The sequence below is a fragment of the Juglans microcarpa x Juglans regia genome, chromosome 6S (assembly GCF_004785595.1).
Source record: "Juglans microcarpa x Juglans regia isolate MS1-56 chromosome 6S, Jm3101_v1.0, whole genome shotgun sequence".
NCBI lineage: Eukaryota > Viridiplantae > Streptophyta > Magnoliopsida > Fagales > Juglandaceae > Juglans > Juglans microcarpa x Juglans regia.
In genome coordinates this window covers 15850342-15870630 of record NC_054605.1, presented here as the reverse complement: position 1 = coordinate 15870630, position 20289 = coordinate 15850342, and the positions used below count along the sequence as shown (strand labels likewise).

Genomic DNA, 20289 nt, shown 5'->3' with positions numbered 1-20289 from the left:
TAACAAATTATATTTTAACAATATTTTATTCAATTTTTAACTTTTATTTATTCTCTTATGTGTGTAATCAAATGAGCATCTTCTCTGGTTTGTTTCACTATTTTATTTTCCAACTTGTGATACACAACGCTGCTTTGTCCGAGTACAGAGACTAGTGCATGTTTCCCTGCTATCAGTCCAGGTAGAGAGGAGCAATTATGAAATTTTGAGGCATTAAATTGTTAGACCTGCAAATTGGACTGTTAATTTACTACATGATTCGCAGCATGTTCATATAATAGTCGTGAGGCAGCTTGGCAAATTAGTTTCTTCTAATCGTCATGACAACAATCCAGATACTCATGACATGATGTGGGGTTGGAAAACTTTTATTTTTAAAACATTCAAGTTTGAAAAAATAAAATGTTTTTTTAATAAAAAAAATTATATGTTATGTAAACAAAAAGAGATTCTAATGGGACCGGAAAAGAAAAGGATGCAAAGTGCAACTGAATTGTGCAAATTAAGGGCAATCAATTAATTAACCACCCTTCCATAGAAATGCGACGTTTGTTCACGAAAGGATGACCAAGAAACTCAGCCACTGTCCCTCTCTTCCTCCAATCCTTCTCTAGGCACCTTCAAACAAAGCTCCGAAACTCTGGCGAGGCTGTCTCCGGCATCTCTAGCCTTCCTGCAAAGCAAATTGCACACATCAATGACGCCCAGTCAGGTGGTTGCCCTTGCCCTGCACCAATTAATGGAAAATGACCAACATGGCATTCCAACACCACCACCCCAAGTGACCACACATCCCTGGCAAACCCCATCTACATCATCACCACCCCACCCCTCTGGATCGAATCTTTCTGGACTCATGTAGGCGCATGTGCCAATGTTCGAGTTACATGCTTCACGTGTCCTCTCCATGACATGGCTGACCCCAAAATCTGCAATCTTTATCTCTCCCTTATCATTTACAAGAAGGTTTGATGGTTTTATGTCTCTGTGCACTATCTGCATGCCATGCAAATGGTGCAATCCTTCCAGGACACGCTTGGCTATTCTAGAGATAACCTGCTCAGGCAATCTTTGTCGTGCTCGCAACACGTCCTGTAGGGAGCCACCTTCCATGTACTCCATGACAAAGCAAAGAGGGAAATGATATATGTCCCGCTGGGGGCTACCGCTGGTAGCTCCCGCTCCCTTTTTTTTTTTTTAAATTTTTTTTTACTTAATGATTAAGTATGTATTTTTTAATAATATTGTTTTTTTTTATATTTTTAAAAAATATTTAAAAACATTAAAAAATACACATGAAAAAAAAAAAACAATCTAAGACTAGCGGTGGCTCCCAGCTCCCGGCTGTAGAGCCACTCAAGCAAAGAACGCCTCCACATTTCACACCAACAAAATGATTATCGAAAACTGCAAGGCACGTTATTATATATATTGAGAGTCAACTTGTTTGAGGATATCGGCCTCACATACAGCCTGTAGGTAAACACTGACATCATTTTGATTGATCCTGAGCACTTTCAACGCGTAAATTGACATGGTTTTCTTGTGTAGAACTTTATAGACCATGCTGCTACTACCATGTCCAAGAATGGCTATTTTCTCAAGGTCGGATAGGTTTTTGATACCTGGGGTCTCGGGAGTTGGGGGGGGGGGGGGGGGGGGGGGGGGGGGGGGGGGGGGGGGGGGGGGGGGGGGGGGGGCATGACAAGAATGTCGGGAATTGGGTTTGGTGTTGAAACTCAGATGCTGGTTTTGGTGGTGGCAGTGATAGCCTCAGCGCATGCGGCCAATGCCTTCTCTCTCTCTCACCAATGTCATTAATACTCCTTCCAAGCTCTCTTCTTTCCTTCACTCTTGATTATACTTCTTCACTCTATGTATTTAAGAGAAGCATAGAACTCAATCTGACGAGTGTCAAACTATTAATAAATGGGATTGAAGTGTGTAAGAGAAGCCACAAGCAGATCAGAGAATTCATCTCATCTCATCCCAAGTTTGGGAGGTGGGATGAGACACAAAATTCTCATCTCATCTCATCTTCTCATTACACATTTTTTAAATCCCCATACAAAATATAATAAACAATTCAACTTTTTCAAATCTCAATTCATCTTTTTCAAATCCCAAAACAATAATAATATTAAAACACAATATTTTAAACTCTCAAACAAAACACAAAATTCTCATCTCTTCCAAACCTGCCGTTCTAGGTGAGTATTCACATTGACACGCGTACTTTTCACAACTCTTTGCTACTTAAAGTAATTAACCGGACACCCTATTTTTATGAACAATTTTGATCACTAACTCATGGGATATGATTGGAAGATATAGGGATTACGCCTGCAGGATCTAGAAATCAGATTTATAAAGATCAGAAAAGCCGAAATGGAAGGCAAAACCATGTAGAGGCCGCTTTTCCCTTAACTAACAGAAGGTTTATAGGGTACTATGGATTGCCATTAGCTGACAAGAGGGCCTGATCATTTGCTCCTATTCAGGCACGTATCAAGACGACAGTTTTCTTTGCAAAGAGGAAAATGGAAACATTTGGCATTCGCTCGAGGCTTTCTTGCTCTTATAAAGATGTTGGCTTCTGTTGAACTATGTCATTTCTGTCTGTCTCTCTATATTAAAGGTCAAGAACACTACGGTTTTTTACATCTACAATCTTTCATCGCCTTTCCTATGTATATAATCCACTAAAATTGGTAAACTTTACAAGCAGGTTAAAAACAAAATAAAAATAAAATTAATAGTCAATAATTTCACGACTAGTGATAAATATAGAATAAAAATAATAGTTTAATAATTCCACGACTAGTGATAATAAACCGTGAACACCTTTTGTTGCAGTGGCAAATGCTTTTGACGACTTGAACGTTTCCAAGTCACCATGTATAGAATAGACCAAAAGTTCGCAATAAAAAGAGCCTAAGATTTAAGATCAAAATGATATTGCTGTGTAGCAATGCCCTGAATAAGCTTATGGCTATCCTTGTGAAGGATTTTCTTACAAGCTGCAAAACCATTGGAGGATCGGTCTATAGAATGGTTAAAAATCATATCTCTGAGAAATTCTAAAACATATAAAGCTCCAATATCTGCCCTTATGAGGTATCAAATGACTTGGAAGATAAAGTAAACGATAACAAACAATTTTCCAATCATTTGATGCTATATTGGGGATGATGATTAAAATGATGATGAATGTCACTTCTCTTCAAATAATCATGCGGAAACCTACCGAGTTCTGATCAAACTTTGAACAGGTAGCATCCTGTCAAACTCAAAATTCTAGGCTTGGGTAAAGTCTTATTCTGTATTCATTTAACCTTTGACAATGTTTTCTCACCAAGAACTTCAAGCTTCCCCAACCACAGGTTTCTAAAGAAGTATCATTTCCAATAATATCACTTTAAGTTGTCAATGGGTTTTGCTCGGGATGCTTATGATTATCCACATTAGGTCCCTATGAACCGAAAAGATATGAGGCCTGCATGTGCACCCTTTATGATAACTGTTTCAACAACTGTCCCTTAACCACACAATCCAATGACTAGTGTACATAGGACATTCTAGACCAAGGAAATGCGCCTGCCAAATAACTCGAACCTCTACTTATCACACACACACACACACACACACACACACATATAACTCAAGCATCCAATAGTATGTTCCATAATGCATATTCACCACGTCAAACTTCCGAAGGATCATATATTTACTTTAAATGTTCCAAATAACTACGAACAAAAGTGTGTATTTTACAGAAGGGTAATTTAATCTAGTAAATATTCTGAACGCAGACTACAAGACTCAGATTATTATTACTATTACTATTATTATTATATATTTTTTATTTTTAACAAAGCATCCATTACCATGCATTCTTTTGAACAAAGGCCATGCCTAACTAGAGCAGGACATCAACTCCTATAAAGGAACATAAGACCATAGCTCTAGCCTCTGCAAGCAGCACCAACATGAGATAAAGGAAAATCCACAAAAAAGAAAAAGAAAGAAAGTAAAAACTAAATTAAGGGTCTCCATATATGCAAAACCCTAGGGTGAACAGAGATTAGCTGCTCTTCCAATGACCAAAACAAGATGATTGCATGATTAAAAAGATGATTAGTATTACCTCATCCAATGAGTAAACTAGTGTACATGTAGTAACCAATATCAAGCCTCTTTGATATCTGATGTAAGAAGGTCCATTTGTTTCGTAAGCTTGTCCATATGCTGAACATTGTCCCATCCGTTCTCCATTGGCTGTTCTTCATTTTCCTTGGACATACCCTGCACAGAATTTGATTCAATATCTTCCGGCACTGGACTTTGCACAAGGTCATCCCAAAAGTTAGGATCGCTTAGAAAGAGATCAATATCTGCATCTGGGGAGATATAATCAATTTCTATGGGAAGAGACCCATTAACTTCCAATGTCGGATCTATAAATTCACCATTGCCGGTCTCAGGTCCCATGTAATTATCCTTGGGAATGCGCATGATACTTTCTGGCATCATTTCAGGTATTTGAGACAGCTCAGGCATGATTATATCGGCCTCAGGAACAGAAATGGAAGGTGCATCTTGGGCCCGAACCAGCAGACTCATATCTGGGAATGGAGTTGCAACTTTGTTGGAAGTTACACTATGAGATGAAGTTGGTGGGACCTCTTGCAGAGTCACTCCTGATACACGGCTTGTAGAGCTCACACTGTCCATTGCATTGGTCGATGATGGACCATCAGCAATCAGGAAACCATCTTTGTCATTAAAAGATTCCAGCCTGGAGGACGCATCCGTTTTCGAAATCCGCCTGAGCATTGCCTTTGTCGCCTCATTTGTTATTGGTTGATACTTGACAATCTGACCATCAGGAACAGGAGAATCTTCACTCTCGGAAATATCTTCCTGTTTAAGCCTCCGTTTTTTGTTTCCTTCAGTTATGCGCTTGTTGCTCTCATTTTGCTGCTGCACAAACTGGGCCAAGAAGCCAGGACTCTGCATAGCTTTTGCCAGAAATGACATCACCTGTTGCTGCCTCTGCTCCATCCCCTGAAGACGCTGCACCATGGTTTGCAGCTGACTATCAGTAGCCTGTTGTTGCTGCCTCAACTTGACAAGTTCCTGCATAAGCACATTCTTGTCCCTCTTAAGCCTCTCGACCTCTTCCTCTAGACCAAACTTCCCAACCTCTACACAAGCTCTCATTGATGAACTCTGTTCATTTGATTGCTGTGGCTGTTGATGACTATGTCCATGGGCAGGTTTTCGCCGACTAATACTCTTAAGCAGGTGTTTTTGGCCCCTCAAAAAACCCTCATTTGCAAATTCCCAGCGGTCTGGATCAACCTTCCTGAAACCCTGTTCAACAAATGTTGACAAAAAAAATGAACAAACCCGGTGGGGGCAAAGCACAAATCAATGGACCAAAAAAGTAAATTCTCTATCTAAATTTTTGAAAAAATAACAGTAGTAATAAAAAATGCTTTTAGTTACATTTAAAAAATAAGACTGAAAATGTACATAAACTTTTCCTGCATATCAAAATTTTATGAAGTAATTCAATTCTGTACATGATCCTCATCAAGTTCATAAACTAGGAGCAATGAAGATTTCAAAAACCACATACACTTGCAACAGGGCCATAGAAATGTTGGAACTACTGAAATATAACTATTGCAACCACATGGAAAAGTTAAACTACAGGGACAAAATATGCAATACTTCATTAAAAAAAGGACTAATGCCACTTGGGGCAGTGTTTAAATAGTGTGCAATGAAATGCCGAATAAGAATCCCAATCCCCCACAATCCATTATGGTGTTTTGTAAGCAGGAAGAATCAAGAGGAAACAGACCAAATGAAAGAGACATAATCGGATAGAATTGCAGTCTTTCATAAAACTCTTGCTAACTGCCATAAGTCATATATAATGGTAGGTTTTGAATACGTCAATTCAAAAGAAAATTACATTCGCAGATCCGTAAAAAACATCTATGTGCTTGTATCAAATTCTACCCTTTTTGCAAGACAAAATTCTTGATACGCCAAAAGCAAACAAATCACTTTGAGATCCATTACATAGAATGAGTTTCCATCCCAACATTTTATCCCACGGGAACCGAAGCCTACATTCTATTGATCTTTGATTTTTTATTGCACATCCTCCATTACAATGTTCCATTTTATCAGAAGACATTCTAGTTAACCTAAATTCTATAAGCCAATATACCACAGCCATCTCATTTCTTTTAACTAATAAACCTTCAAAAAGTATGAATGCATTAGGAACTTCAAAACTCAACATCTTCACATTCTAATTTACAAACTTTCTCCTTATGATACTACAGAATATTCTTTCTCTTATCTTTACTGATTTATAATAGATTTTTCAACACGCAACCAATTTCAGCCACCTACGTCTTATGCCAAAGAAATTTTATTGGAATGCGAAGAACATGATTGCCTTCCCAACTCAACTCACGTCCCAAAAAAATCTAAGCTTCTCGGACCTCAGTCTTACTTATATCCCATCTGAACTGGACAAAACAACATGTCAGCCTCAGGGCACCAATGATGACCGCCAGTTTGAATGGAAACCACCATACTCCTTGGCATTGGAAAACAATTGGTATATCCACCCTTGTGCATTATGGATTGGCTTTCAACAAAAAACACATGAACTTATTCACCAGATTTTTTAACATCGTCCTTATGCCTTAGAGATAGGCTTTGGAGAAAACATGCAACTTTACTCATAAAAAAGAAACGTGCAACTTCATCCACAAGCTATTGATTATTTAGGTGTGATCAAGTCTGAACTGCTTCAACCCTTTTCAATTGAACTACGGAATGCTTTTATCATCAAAAGCAAATAAAAAGAATTTCCACGTCCCATCCGTTAGTAATCTCTCTGAGGCTCTTTCAAATACTTCAAGAGGTGTATCCAGATCCTCTTTAATCAATTCATATGGTTGCCTTGCATTCAGCTATGTCTTGGCTACCAAATGAAAAAACAAGATCAAACGACAAGATCATTTTTAACCAAGTGATCAGGTCGTGATCAACCTGAGACTCGCTTCCTTTTCCTTTTCTCCCACTTCTGCTCCATTTGGTTGCTGATAAAAATGCAGGAAGACGAGATATCAAAACTTCAATTTAAACAAACTTTTCATTGTTTCGGAGACAGCATAGTATCCAATCATCAACAAGACTGTCGCACTTGTTGCAACAAGTACATAAGTTTCGAAACATATAAGCCGTACAAAAAGGACCATAATCCATTCATTCAGTTTCTTATTTTCCCTTTTTTCATTAAATTTTCAGCAACCAAACAGCGGTAACGACCATGTGCACAAAAATCTAGCCCTAAATCAGAACTTAATTTACATGGACTGAGCTTTTGTCCTTTTTGATGGAATTCTTGTTACTTAAAAAAACAGAATGATCGCAGTTGAAGAACCTCATACAAAGAGAAAACAAAACAATGAATTCAAAATATAATATGAAATACGAGGGTAAAAGAATAAAATCAGATGTTTTTAAGTGGTGTGCTGGAGCTTATGTCTAGAATTTTTCTAATGCTAATTTCCCATCCCCCGCCTTCTCTCTCTCTCTCTCTCTCGTTTTTTGTATAAGCAGATCCCTCGGCCTTCCCAGCAACCAGAAGAGAGCTTCTATAATAACCCTAATTGTTGTCATTTCTACAGGGTGATCTCTACTCCACTGCTGAAACTAATTCTTAATTCCACTACTGTACTCATCATGATCGTGATCATACAAATCACGTACACGCGCACAATTCAGAGCAATAAAAAGAAGAGCGACGAGAGGTTTAAGAAAGCTATGGATATATAGGGGAAGGCATGTACGTAGGTGTTGAGCTGCCTGACAAAGCTGGAGAAGTTGTTGTGCTTGAAGTACTTGGGCAGGAGGTCCCTGGCGAACTCGGGCGGGTTCCACACCACGAAGCTGTTGTTCGTGGGGCTCCATGACACTATTCGGTCGGTGGCGGAGTCATCGACCATGTCGTACGTCTTACTTAGGAACGGCGGCGGCGCGTTGGCGCTCGGCATCGGCGCTGGTGCCGGATGATCACTGCCGCCTCCACCTCTTAAGCCGGACGCCTCGCCTTCATTATCTACTCCGGACATAGTTGAGTCTTGAAAGACAAGCGGATTGAGGAATTTTCTTTCTTAGGGTTTTAGGAGGGTCACAATGTACGCTGTCATCGGAGGGGTAAACTTAAACCGTAGATTGGAGGGAGGGAGAGAGAGAAAGAGAGGGGTGATGCAGGTATGTTGGAGGCGGTGAAGACGGTAGAATCGGGCACGAAGCAGAATGCCCTTTTGTGGGGTGATTTTTTGTGACGACCGGATGACGTTGTGAATTTACCAAATAGCCCTTCAAAATTATCTTCAATTATCTTAATTATTTGATTTAACGATTAAAAAAATGGCTATTAATAAAAAAATAATAATAATAATTATTTTTTTTAATAATTAAGAGTAGGATGATTTTTTTTAATGATTAAAATTATTAAAAAAATAATATATTAAATAGACTGTCAGTATGCACAGCGCGGCCCGCTAGCACTATCCTTACCAAATTAGACAGTCAGTTTGTCCCTTACCGAATGCAGAAGGACAGCGTGCTATGGCTCCGAGATGTAAGGTCTCGGACAAGCATTTTGAAAGGAAAAAAAAAAAAGCAGCTTCTATTGAGAAAAAGAAAAAAGTAATTCTCTTTTTAGAATTCATTATTGAGTGTTTATTTTGAGATCACACGGCATATTATCATATTGAGAATAGTTATAAAGAGATTTTATAAAAATAAAATTATAAAATAGTATGATTTCATATAATATAATAAATATATTTTATAATAAAAATAATTTTATAATTCTAAAATATTTTCTATTATATTTCTTATACCATATTTTTAGTTGCCATCTGTTTAAATAATAAACATATGAATTAGTTAAAATATAACATATCGGAATAATTTCATACTATTAAAATTTAGTGCAAAGAAAATCAGTTCATGATTTTTACTTACTTAATACTTGTTAGGTTATCTAAAATCAGCAATTAAAACATGCCAGGTATAATATTAATGTTATATGGCAATCAATTAAAACTTGACACTAGGGCTGAAAACCAAACCTAACATGTTTTTAAGATGCCAAAACTGACTGAATAGGTTGACATGGAGAGAGAGAGATAGAGAATCGGCCGGAATCCAACCGTCGGTATCGATTGGTTTAGCAGTTTGGGAGTTGGTTTTGAATCCTATGATTTCTACTTGAGTTCGATCCCAACGTGCTACATCACAAATTTACAAGATTCATAAGTTCACAACAAATCAACTCCAAAGAATCCAAAGGGAAAATTCCGGCCGTCGGTATCGATTGGTTTAGCAGTTTGGGGGTTGGTTTTGAATCCTATGATTTCTACTTGAGTTCGATCCCAACGTGCTACATCACAAATTCACAAGATTCATAAGTTCACAACAAATCAACTCCAAAGAATCCAAAAGGAAAGTTGAAACGAGAATCATCTGAAACTTTTAAATTTTTCTATAGGCAGAGAGATGAGAAATGTATGAGAGGTAAACAGAGAAACGACACCGTTTAATTCATTTAAGTGAACCAATGTCATTTTACTTAAGATATATATAAATATATTATATTGGCTGGTTCAAGTCGGGACCGAACCAACCGACGTTGATTTGCAACATTTTCCATTGCCGCCCAACTGGTTCTCCACCAGGTTTGACCAATTCCAAATTCCAGCGGCCGATTTCAATCAGTGACGGTCGGTCTGTCGGTTTTCGTACAGCCCTACTTGACATGTATATCATCTCTCTAAAAACCAATAAAAAGATAAAATAGTTTTAAAGAATTAAAAATTATTTAAAACAAGCCTTATGTTTTCAAAGAAGTTAAATTAAATAAGTCAATAAAAGGAAAAAAACAAGAAATGAAATGTATTAAAATTCCATATTAATTCTTTATTCTTTTTAAACAATCTGAATTTGAATATTTATTTACTAATTTATTTTATTTTTTTCTTAAGTTTAAAATACTTTTAAAAACTTAAATTGCATTTTTTTCATTATCATTCAAAGAGACTTGTACATTATAGCTAGATACAATTCTAAAGAGGGTTTGTCATTAAAAAAAAAAAAAATTCATACAAATTTCAAATTTATCTACTTTTGTCAAAGAGAATACGCGAGATTTATACTAGAATTACAAATATCATTTCTTAAAATTATGATTGATTGATGCCACGCTACAAGTTGATTGTTAGGAATTAACAAGAGTTTGACGGAAGATTCTAAAATTAAAATAAAAACTCAAGATGACAAGAACTGATATACATTTAATTCATTAGGTGAGTAAGATCAAGATCAGTTAATCCATTATGATTTGAACATCCATTTAAGGTTTTAAAAATAATCAGATTTTAACATATTAACAGACTTATATCCTCCATACTAACTTACAAATGTAATTTATTGATAAAAATTATCACTTCTAAAACATATCATACATTAAATCAAATTAAAATAACGAAAATATTTCATCCTTTTTACTCTATATAAATAGTCCACTAAAATTAGTAATCAAAGAAGAAAGAGGCTAAAATAACTACACAATCAAGTTATAAACAAAACAAAAAATAAAATAGAATTAATAATTTCACGCTAGTAATAAGTTATAACACCCTCTTTTTCAGTGGCAAGCATATATTTTTTACGCTAAAGCGTACCATCAGCAAGCATGATCTTGTTGCGTAGGAATATCCTGCATCAGCTTTATGGCGCTATCCTTGGTAAGGGTTTTTCTTACAAGCTGCAAAGCCATTGGAGAGGATCCGCATCTATAGATCAGAAAGAATCATATATCCGAGAAATTCAATTCATCTTGCTAAAAGTACGGAGCTCCAATATCTGTAGGCTATTCTAAGAATCATGCACAAGGAAAATTCTATTCATGAGCCGATGTATAGCGCACACGCTGCATACTGCTGATGTGGCTTGATTTAATTTGTAAGAAAAATTTACAGATTTGAATCTTGCAAATCAAATCGTACCACAAAAATAACAAAAACTCTATATGCGGTGGCTTTGTGTACTCCACCAATTTGATTGGTTGCGTCACTTTTTTTTAATATAAAATAACTGTTTTAGCCAATCACATTAGTGGAGTGCAGAAGGAGTATGCAAAAGTGACTATATGTAGCAGAACTTCTAAAGCTTCCAAATTTAATCACCCACAGGTTTCAGTAGAAGTATCGTTTCCACTAATATCATTTCAAGTTGAAGATGGATTTTGCTTGGGCTGCTTATGACTATCCATATTAGGTCCACCCTAAAGAGATCAGACCTACATGTGCTCCCTTTAGGATAATTGTTTCAATAATTGTCCCTCAACCAAATAACTCCAACCTCCAGTAGCATGTTCCAGAATGTACATTCACCAGGTCAAACTTTAGAAGGATCTATATTTACTGCCAATGTTTCAGATAACTATGAACAAAAATGCGTATTTTACAGAAGGGAAATCTAATCTAGTAAAATAATCTAGACTCAAATTATTATTTTTTTCAGCAAAGCATCCATTACCATTCATTCTTTCAAACAAAGGCCAAGCCTACCTAGAGCAGGACATCAACTCGTATAAAGGAACATAAAATCAGAGCTATAGCCAGTTACAATACTTATCCCATCGAGTCACTGCACACATCATCAACATGAGGTAAAGGAGGATTCAGAGAAAAGAACCAAAAACACTAGATTAAAGGTCTCCATATGAGCAAAACAAAGCAAGGGTGAACAGAGACAAGGGGCCTTAGCTTCTCTTCCAAAGACCAAAACAAGAGAATTGCATGATTAGAAAGACGATTAGTACGATTAGTATTACCTCATCCGATGAGTGAAACTAATGTACATGTAGTAACGAATATCAGGCCTCTTTAATATCTGATGTAAGAAGGCCCATTTGTTTCGTAAGCTTGTCCAGATGCTGAACATTGTCCCATCCGTTCTCCATTGGCTGTGCTTCATTTTCCTTGAACATACCATGCACAGAATTTGATTCAATATCTTCCGGCACTGGACTTTGCACAAGGTCATCCCAAAAGTTGGGATCACTTAGAAAGAGATCAATGTCAGAATCTGGGGAGATATCATCAATTTCTATTGGAAGAGGCCCATTAACTTCCAATGAGGGATCTAAAAATCCTCCATTGCCTGTCTCAGGTCCCATGTAATTTTCCTTGGGAATGTCCACAATACTTTCGGGCATCATTTCAGGTATTTGCGAAAGCTCAGGCATGATTACATTGGCCTCAGGAACAGAAATGGAATGTGCATCTTGTGCTCCAACCAGCAGACTCATATCTGGGACTGGGAATGGAGTTGCAACTTTCTCAGAAGTTGGTGAGACGTCTTGCAGAGTCACTCCTGATACATGGCTTGTAGAGCTCCCACCGTCCATTGCACTGGTCGATGATGGACCATCGGCAATCAGTAAACCATCTTCGTCGTTAAAAGATTCCAGCCTGGAGGAAGCATCCATTTTCATAATCTGCCTGAGCATTGCCTTTGCTGCCTCATTCTTTAGTGGTTGATACTTAACAATCTGTCCATCAGGAGCAGGAGAATCTTCCCTCTCGGAAATATCTTCTTGCTTAAGCCTCCGTTTTTTGCTGCCTTCAGTTATGCGCTTGTTGCTCTCATTTTGCTGCTGCATAAACTGGGCCAAGAAGCCAGGACTCTGCACAGCCTTTGCCAGGAATGACATCACCTGTTGATGCCTCTGCTCCATCCCCTGAAGACGCTGCACCATGGTTTGCAGCTGACTATCAGTTGCCTGTTGCTGCTGCCTCAACCTGACAAGTTCCTGCATAAGCAGATTCTTGTCCCTCTTAAGCCTCTCAACCTCTTCCTCCAGGCCAAACTTCCCAACCTCTACACAAGCTCCCAGTGATGAACTCTGTTCCTGTGATTGCTGTGGCTGTTGATGACTATGTCCATGAGCAGGTTTTCGCCGACTAATACTCTTAAGCAGGTGTTTTTGGCCCCTCAAGAAGCCCTCATTTGCAAATTCCCATCGGTCTGGATCAACCTTCCTGAAACCCTGTTCAACAAAAGGTGACAAAAAAAATGAAGAACAAAACTGGGCGGGGCAAAGCACGATTCTATCAGCAGAATAAACAATGATAACAAAGTTGATATATCTCATTTTAGCAACTCAACGAAATATAAACAGAAGAAAGAAATTACCAGTAGAATCCATGAACAGAAAAACATATTCTATAAATTAAAAAAAATTAAAACAGTAACAATAAAAAATGCAAGTAGTTACATTAAAATAATAAAGCAGAAAATGTATGTAAACTTTTCCTAAATATCAAATTGTTATGGAGTAATTCAATTCCATACATGATAATCATCAAGTTCATAAATTAGAAGCAACAAACTCATTTGAAAAACCACATTCACTTGTTGTGGCGCCATAGAAATGATGGAACTACTGCAATGTTCAAGTATGGGGACCAAATATGAGATACTTCAACAAAGAGAAAAGAGCGCCACTCAGGGCTGTGCTTAAATAGCGAGATAAAATGCTGAATAAGAATCCCAATTCCCCACAATCCATCCTGGGGTTTTGCAAGTAGGAATAATCAAGGGGACATGACCCAAATGAAAGGAACAAAACCACTTGTCAGGAAAAAAAAGAAAAAAGAAAAAAGAAAAGAAAGGAACAAAATCACAGAGAATTGCAGTCTTCCATAAAATTCTCAGCAACTACAATCAGTTATACACAATGGTAGTTTTTGAATGCTCAATTCAAAAGTAAATTACTAACCTAGCTGCAATAAAAATAATCATGTGATTGTATCAAATTCTACCCTTTTTGCATGGCAAAATTCCAAATCACTTTAAGACCCTATTACATAGAATGTGTCTCCATTAAATGGAAAATCCATCCCAACATTTCATCCCATGGGAACCAGTATGGCCTATGCTCTATAGATCTCCAATATTTGGTTGCGCTACTATTATATTGTTCCAATTTTTTTTATCGGTAAACAATATTTTATTGATCAAAAGAATAGGAAAAAGCCCAAGTATACAGTGCATATGAAAGAGCAACGCCTAGGCGTGCTTAGTTTAGAGATACAAGGAATTCATGAAACGAGAAGCCATGAAAATCAATTACAACCAACCAATGGAATAAAGTATTGAAAAATAAACTTCTAAGCTCATCCATTGACCGCACTTGATCTTCAAAACTTCTTTCGTTCCTCTCCCTCCAAATACACCACCATAAACATATTAAAACCATCTTTCAAATAGAGGCGATCTGAGAGTTGCCCTGAATGGCTTTCCAAGAACCTAGGAGGTCCACTACCCGTCTCGGCATCACCCAAGCTAATCCCACCCGAGCAAAAACTTCGTTCCACAATGTCCTGGCATCACCCAAGCTAATCCCACCATAAACATATGAACCTCAATTCTTTAAGCCAATATCCCACAGAAATCTTATTGCTATTAACTGATAAACCTTCCAAAAATATGAATGCATTGTAAACTTCAAAAGTCAACATTTTCACATTCTTGTTTACAAACTTTCTCCTTGCATTATGATACTAAAGAATGCAACATTTCTCTTATCTTCATTGGTTTGAAATATATTTGTCAACACACTACCAAGATTTCTTCACAACTCAACTCACTTCCCAAAACATCTAAACTTCTTTTTTTTATAAGTAAAACATCTAAACTTCTAGGGCCCCAGTCTTACATAGAGGGTGTAAATCCCATCTGAGCTGGATGAAACAACATGCCAGGGCACCAATGATGACAACCAGTTTGAATGGAAAGCCACCATACTCCTTGGCATTTTAAAAAAATGTATATCCAACCTTATGCATTATGACGGGCTTTGAACCAAAAAAAAAAAAAAATCATACACCAAAATTTTTAACACTGTCCTTATGCCCTAGAAAGGGGCTTTGGAGAAAACATGCAACTTTACTCATTAAAAAATAAGTAAAAAGAATGCTTTTATCATGAAAAGAAAAAAGAGTTTACACACCCCATCTGTTAGTAATCTTTTTTGATAGGTATCTGTTAGTAATCTCTCTGAGGCGTTTTCAAATACTTCATGAGGTGTATCTAAATCCTCTCCAATCGATTAATATGTTTGCCTTGCATTCAGCCATACCATGACTACAACTGAAACAACAAGATCATATGACAAGATTAAACCATTGTTAACCATGCGATCAGGTCATGATCAACCTGAGACTCGCTTCCTTTTCCCTTTCTCCCACTTTTGCTCCATTTGATTGCTGATAAAAATGCAGGAAGACGAGATATCAAAACTTCAAATTAAACAAACTTTTCATTTTTTTGGAGACAGAAGCAATAGTATCAAATCATCGACAAGATCTTTGCACTTGCTGCAAGAACATAAGTTTCTAAAAAAGTCGTAGAAAAAAAAAAGACCATAATCCATTCATTCATTTTCTTATCTTACCTTTTTTCATCAAATATTCAACAACTAAACAAAGGGAATGACCACGTGTGTAATACCCCCAAGAAGGCACCGGTCACATCTAGGCCCATACTCCAAAAGTAATAGTCAATTGTACAATTGGAGCCCTTTGGAATCATTGTAAAGAGCAAGAATTTCTCACTCTCAAATAATGTGGGTCCCATTCACCACCTATACTTACTCGATATAGGGTATTGCAATCTCCTCCCCTCAAATTCTCAAAATCCTTGTCGCATCATTCCATCATAGGTGGCACAACTCAAATCCCCCATTTTTGTTGGGATTGGCTTTAATACTATTTGTAATGACCCAAGTAATGCCCAAGTCACATCTGGGGCCCATACTCCAAAAGCACTAGTGAATGATACAATCGGAGTCCATTGGAATCATGGTAAAGAGCAAAAAATTTTCCGACCCAAGCAAGCCGTGTGAGCCACTTATACTTGCTACCGGGGATCACAAGAAGTTCTTGATTTTTATGAGATTCCAATGGGTTCCCATTGTACTGTTGACTTGAGACTTGAGCCTTCCTTGGTCTTTACAACATGCAAGAAAACCTAGCCCTAAATCGTAGCTCAAATATACTTGGACTGAGCTTTTTAATGGAATTTTGGTTACTAAGTTACTTAGAAAAAAATATCGCTGGTCCAGAACCTCAAACACCATAAAGAAAACAAACCATTTGAATTCAAAGCTCATGTTCCATTCCCCAGCCTTCTCTCTCTCTCTCTCTAGTTTTTTGGATAAGTAGATCCCTCGGCCTTCCCAGCTACCAAACAAAGGCTTCTATAATAGACCTAATCGTTCTCATTTCTACGGGGTGATCTCTACTCCACTGCTGAAACTAATTCTTAATTCCACTAGTGTACTCATCACGATCAACATCGACACCGTAATCTTTAATCAATAAGAAACCAAGATTCTCAAAACAAATCATACACACACACACCTTTCAAAGCAATGAAAAGAAGAGCGAGAAGAAGTTGAGGAAAGCAATGGACATATTGGGGAAGGCATATACGTAGGTGTTGAGCTGCCTGACGAAGCTGGAGAAATTGTTGTGCTTGAAGTACTTGGGCAGGAGGTCCCTGGCGAACTCAGGCGGGTTCCACACCACGAAGCTGTTGTTCGTGGGGCTCCACGACACTATTGGGTCGGTTGCCGGGTCATCGACCATATCGTACGTCTTACTCAAGAACGGCGGCGGCGCATTTGCGGTCGGCATCGGAGTTGGGGCCGGATGATCACCGCCGCTAGAACCGGACGCCTCGCCTCCATTATCGACTCCGTCCATAGTTTATTATTGAGAAACAGAGAGCGTATTGGGGAATTTGTTTTCTTTAGGGTTTGGGGAGGGTCAAAATGTACGCTGTCATCGGAGGGGTAAACTTAAACCCTCGATTGTAGAGGGAGAGAAAGAGAAGGGACAAGATACAGGTAAGTTGGAAGCGGTGACGACGGTAGAAACGGGCACGAAGCATAATGCCCTTTTCTGGGTGATTGTTTGTGACGACGGGGTGACGTTGTGAATTTACCAAATTAGTCAGTCAATTTGTCCGAATGATAAGGATGTCAGGCCATTGTTTGAAGCGGTTTGTATTTAGAGAAAAGTTTAGATAAGTTAAAATGAGTCTAGGGGTGTTCATACGGATTTTGATTCGGGAATCAAAGTATATCTTGATCGAAATTTGGATTTTAAATTCGAGTTGAAATCCTGATCAGGTTATTTCAGGTCAGACCCAGGCCAAAACTCGTGTGGATCCGAATTGTACTCGGGAATTTTTTTTTTTTTTTTTCATCCCCTAGTTATTCATGCAAACAAGGCCTTTTAAGCTCAAAAATCATTGACTTGACCATCAAGAATTCTAGATACATTGGACTCAAACTGTGGTGTTTATGGAAATTTCTCTTGAACTCAAATAGAGCATGGATGAGTACATACAGAGAGTGAAAATGATGAAATTGAGCTTTTTTCTTTCAACTTTTCCAACAACCAAACAGTACATACAGAGAGTGAAAATGACTAAGTAAACAAATTTGGGTATTTTTCCTTCAACTTTCTCAACAACCAAACAGATTCATTAAAATAGAGAATCAACGAATCCATAAACAAGTTAATACCCAATACAGATTTAAAAAAAAAAAACAAGTTTCCAAACATTCCAAAAACCACACGGCCACCAGCAAATAGATGGTCAAAGCATCCATCCACCACCGCACGACCCATCTCAATGGCAAACAAATGCGGTGACGGCGAAGGAGATGCGGCAACGGAGTCATAATGGCGGCAACTAGGGACGTAGGGTTTCTGCTTCTGCCGCAGCGCAACAAGAGAGAGAGTGAGAGACTAGAGAGAGAGAGAGAGAGAGAGAAGTGAGTCGAAGTAGTCGCCCGGGGGGGGTGTTTACCGGAATAACGACCGAGAGCAAAGGTCGACAGCAACATAGATGCGACGACGGCGAAGGAGATGCGGTGACGCGATGGCGACTGCTAGGGTTTCTGCATCTACCTCAGTGCAACGAGAGAGAGATAGCAAGAGACTAGAGAGAGAGAGAGAGAGAAAGAGAGAGGTGGGTCGAAGTAGTCGGGGGGGGGGGGGGAGGGGTTTATCAATACGTTTTTTTTTAAAAAAACCCGGGTACCGGGTTTAAACCTGGTACCCGGACTGTGTTGGTCCGGGTTTTACAATCCGGGTTTCGGAATCTTTTTTATCCGGGCCGGAACGGAATCCGATTTTTCGAGTTATGGACCGAGCCGGGAAAAAATCCTGTCCGGATGAACAGTGCTAGATGAGAGCATCTTCATTGGCTTAACCAAATGAGGAGATTGGCTAATGAGTTGAGATGGTTTGTAAAAAGTAGAATAAAAATTAAATTATTTATTATATTTTGCATAAGAATTTAGAAAAATTATTTTGATATTTGAAAAAGTTAAATTGTTTATTATATTTTGTGTAAGAATTTGATAAAGTTGTAATGATAAGATGACCCTAAACATAATTCAAATACAAAATTTTCAAATTAATCATTACAACTTTTTTAAACTTTCAAATAAAATAAAATAAAAATTTCAATCTTTTTTAAATCTCTAAACAAAAATAATATTATAAAACTATATTATTGCAATATTTTAATTTTATAATATTTTTTATTCAATTTTTGTTCTCTCCTTTCCTAAAATCTAAAATGTACTAAACTCAAATTATCTCATTACTATTTACAAACTATCTTACTATTATTATTCATAAAATTTTGTTTCTTAAACTTTAGATTTAGAGGGAGCATACCACCAAAATCAAAGTTTTTACCACTTGAGTCAATCTCTAAGAATTTAATTATTAGGTTTTCAGAAGCTAATAATATGAAAGAAAAAAAAAATAATAAATAGTTCAATTTAATTATTTATTATTTTTAAAAGTATACTTTTATTAATTATAAAAAATAATATTTATAATCTTAAAATATACAAATCTCCGATATTTTTTCCAATGAGATTTGTGCCACCTGTGGAAAAGAAAATTACACCGCCGCAAAGGACATTGATGCAATGTCTTGAATATACACACACTAAAACAGTATTTACCACTACCCTTTTATTATTTTCCAATGAGATTTGCGCCACCTGTGGAAAAGAAAATTACACCGCCGCAAAGGACATTGATGCGATGTCGAATGTTTTTTCTAGGAATAACTCGCTGAGACATTTTGGGCTCGTCAATAGGAAAGTGAGGGATGAGTTTCCGGACACAGATGGCATTCAGTGATTGGACTAAAAAATATCAAGAAAAATAGGGTTTGAACCCGACGTGAATCGAACACGCAACCTTCTGATCTGGAGTCAGACGCGCTACCATTGCGCCACGGATCCCTTCTGTCAGCTTAAAGTTTATAAATATATTTCTTTAAGGGAAATACCGATTTTTTTAATTTGTTTTTTACTTGGTGATTAATTAAGTGTTTTTAAATGAATACGTTATTTTTTTTTACTTTTAAAAAATATCTAAATAGTTTAAAAAAATTATAAAAGTAAAAGTAGAAAAAAAAAAGACTTTAACAAATCCATAATGGATTTCGATATAAATCGACGTAACAACGTCCTTTATTTAAAGAGTAATAAAGTAGGATGAAAACATCGTTTCCACGTATTCTTGTTTTGGTCATGCTAAAAAACACTCTTCACTGGATAGAATTTTTTGCTTGAACAGCTTGGTAAATTGAGATTTAGAAGAGGAAGATTCCCTCTTTTTTTCTTTTTTCTTTTTACAAAGCAATACCCTTTTTTATCTTAATTTTGTATATCATCAACATGCGGTAAATTTCAAGTAAGTCACTTAAACGACTGATAAAAGAAGTTGTTTGAAATATGACACATAACCATGTGTAACCATGAATGACAATATTTGTAATGAAGAGTATCATTCATCTTTTTTTAGTTGAGGATTGCTTAATTTATACAAGAATTCTATAAGAGTGGTTTTACATGGTAATGCGTTAGATTTATTTTGAGTTTAATTTTTTAATTAATTTTCTGTTTAGCCAAAATTGACACTCATCATTGAATGATCATGAAAGTTGTTTTTGTAAAAATATTTGTGTAGATGTAATATTTCTTTTTTGAATTGCCATGAATTGGTACATTTTATTTTAGCGGTAAAATTTGATAGAAAAAATATTATGGAAAAAAAATCATACCATTTATGG

The 20289-nt window shown here is 37.1% G+C and overlaps 2 protein-coding genes, 1 non-coding gene and 1 pseudogene across 7 annotated transcripts; all 4 read right to left on the bottom strand.

Annotated features, from left to right (window-relative positions):
• Window positions 1-352: 352 nt before the first annotated feature.
• On the bottom strand, window positions 353-3279 carry LOC121236656 (annotated as a pseudogene).
• LOC121237118 (heat shock factor protein HSF8-like) lies at window positions 353-8358 on the bottom strand. 2 transcript variants are annotated; one of them, XM_041133700.1, is made up of 4 exons: window positions 7887-8150; window positions 7084-7133; window positions 4148-5376; window positions 353-673 (listed from the first exon to the last, which is right to left on the bottom strand). In XM_041133700.1, exons 1-3 carry the CDS (start codon window positions 8005-8007, stop codon window positions 4189-4191), a joined length of 1359 nt encoding a protein of 452 aa, XP_040989634.1. In that variant the 5' UTR covers window positions 8008-8150; the 3' UTR covers window positions 353-673; window positions 4148-4188. The 2 variants fall into 2 exon arrangements, with proteins under 2 accessions (XP_040989634.1, XP_040989633.1); XM_041133699.1 differs by lacking the exon at window positions 7084-7133 and having other exon boundaries at window positions 7887-8358.
• LOC121237119 (heat shock factor protein HSF8-like) lies at window positions 2208-17110 on the bottom strand. 4 transcript variants are annotated; one of them, XM_041133704.1, is made up of 4 exons: window positions 16611-16624; window positions 15257-15383; window positions 11945-13162; window positions 10569-10873 (listed from the first exon to the last, which is right to left on the bottom strand). In XM_041133704.1, exons 2-3 carry the CDS (start codon window positions 15311-15313, stop codon window positions 11987-11989), a joined length of 1233 nt encoding a protein of 410 aa, XP_040989638.1. In that variant the 5' UTR covers window positions 15314-15383; window positions 16611-16624; the 3' UTR covers window positions 10569-10873; window positions 11945-11986. The 4 variants fall into 4 exon arrangements, with proteins under 4 accessions (XP_040989637.1, XP_040989638.1, XP_040989636.1 ...); XM_041133703.1 differs by lacking the exons at window positions 10569-10873; window positions 15257-15383 and adding an exon at window positions 2208-3020 and having other exon boundaries at window positions 16611-17110; XM_041133702.1 differs by lacking the exon at window positions 15257-15383 and having other exon boundaries at window positions 10569-10901; window positions 16611-17110.
• Window positions 17111-19384: 2274 nt separating this feature from the next.
• TRNAW-CCA lies at window positions 19385-19456 on the bottom strand. Its single transcript has one exon. It is a non-coding gene; the product is annotated as a tRNA-Trp (tRNA).
• Between the last annotated feature and the right edge of the window lie 833 nt (window positions 19457-20289).

Bases quoted from the DNA above. Each gene is read 5' to 3' on its own strand.
- LOC121237118 (XM_041133699.1), bottom strand. From the start codon at position 8,168: ATGTCCGGAGTAGATAATGAAGGCGAGGCGTCCGGCTTAAGAGGTGGA. The intron at 5,377-7,886 runs GTACATGCCTTC...TTTGTTGAACAG, and splicing joins TCAGGCAGCTCAACACCTAC to GGTTTCAGGAAGGTTGATCC.
- LOC121237119 (XM_041133703.1), bottom strand. From the start codon at position 16,883: ATGGACGGAGTCGATAATGGAGGCGAGGCGTCCGGTTCTAGCGGCGGT. The intron at 13,163-16,610 runs GTATATGCCTTC...TTTGTTGAACAG, and splicing joins TCAGGCAGCTCAACACCTAC to GGTTTCAGGAAGGTTGATCC.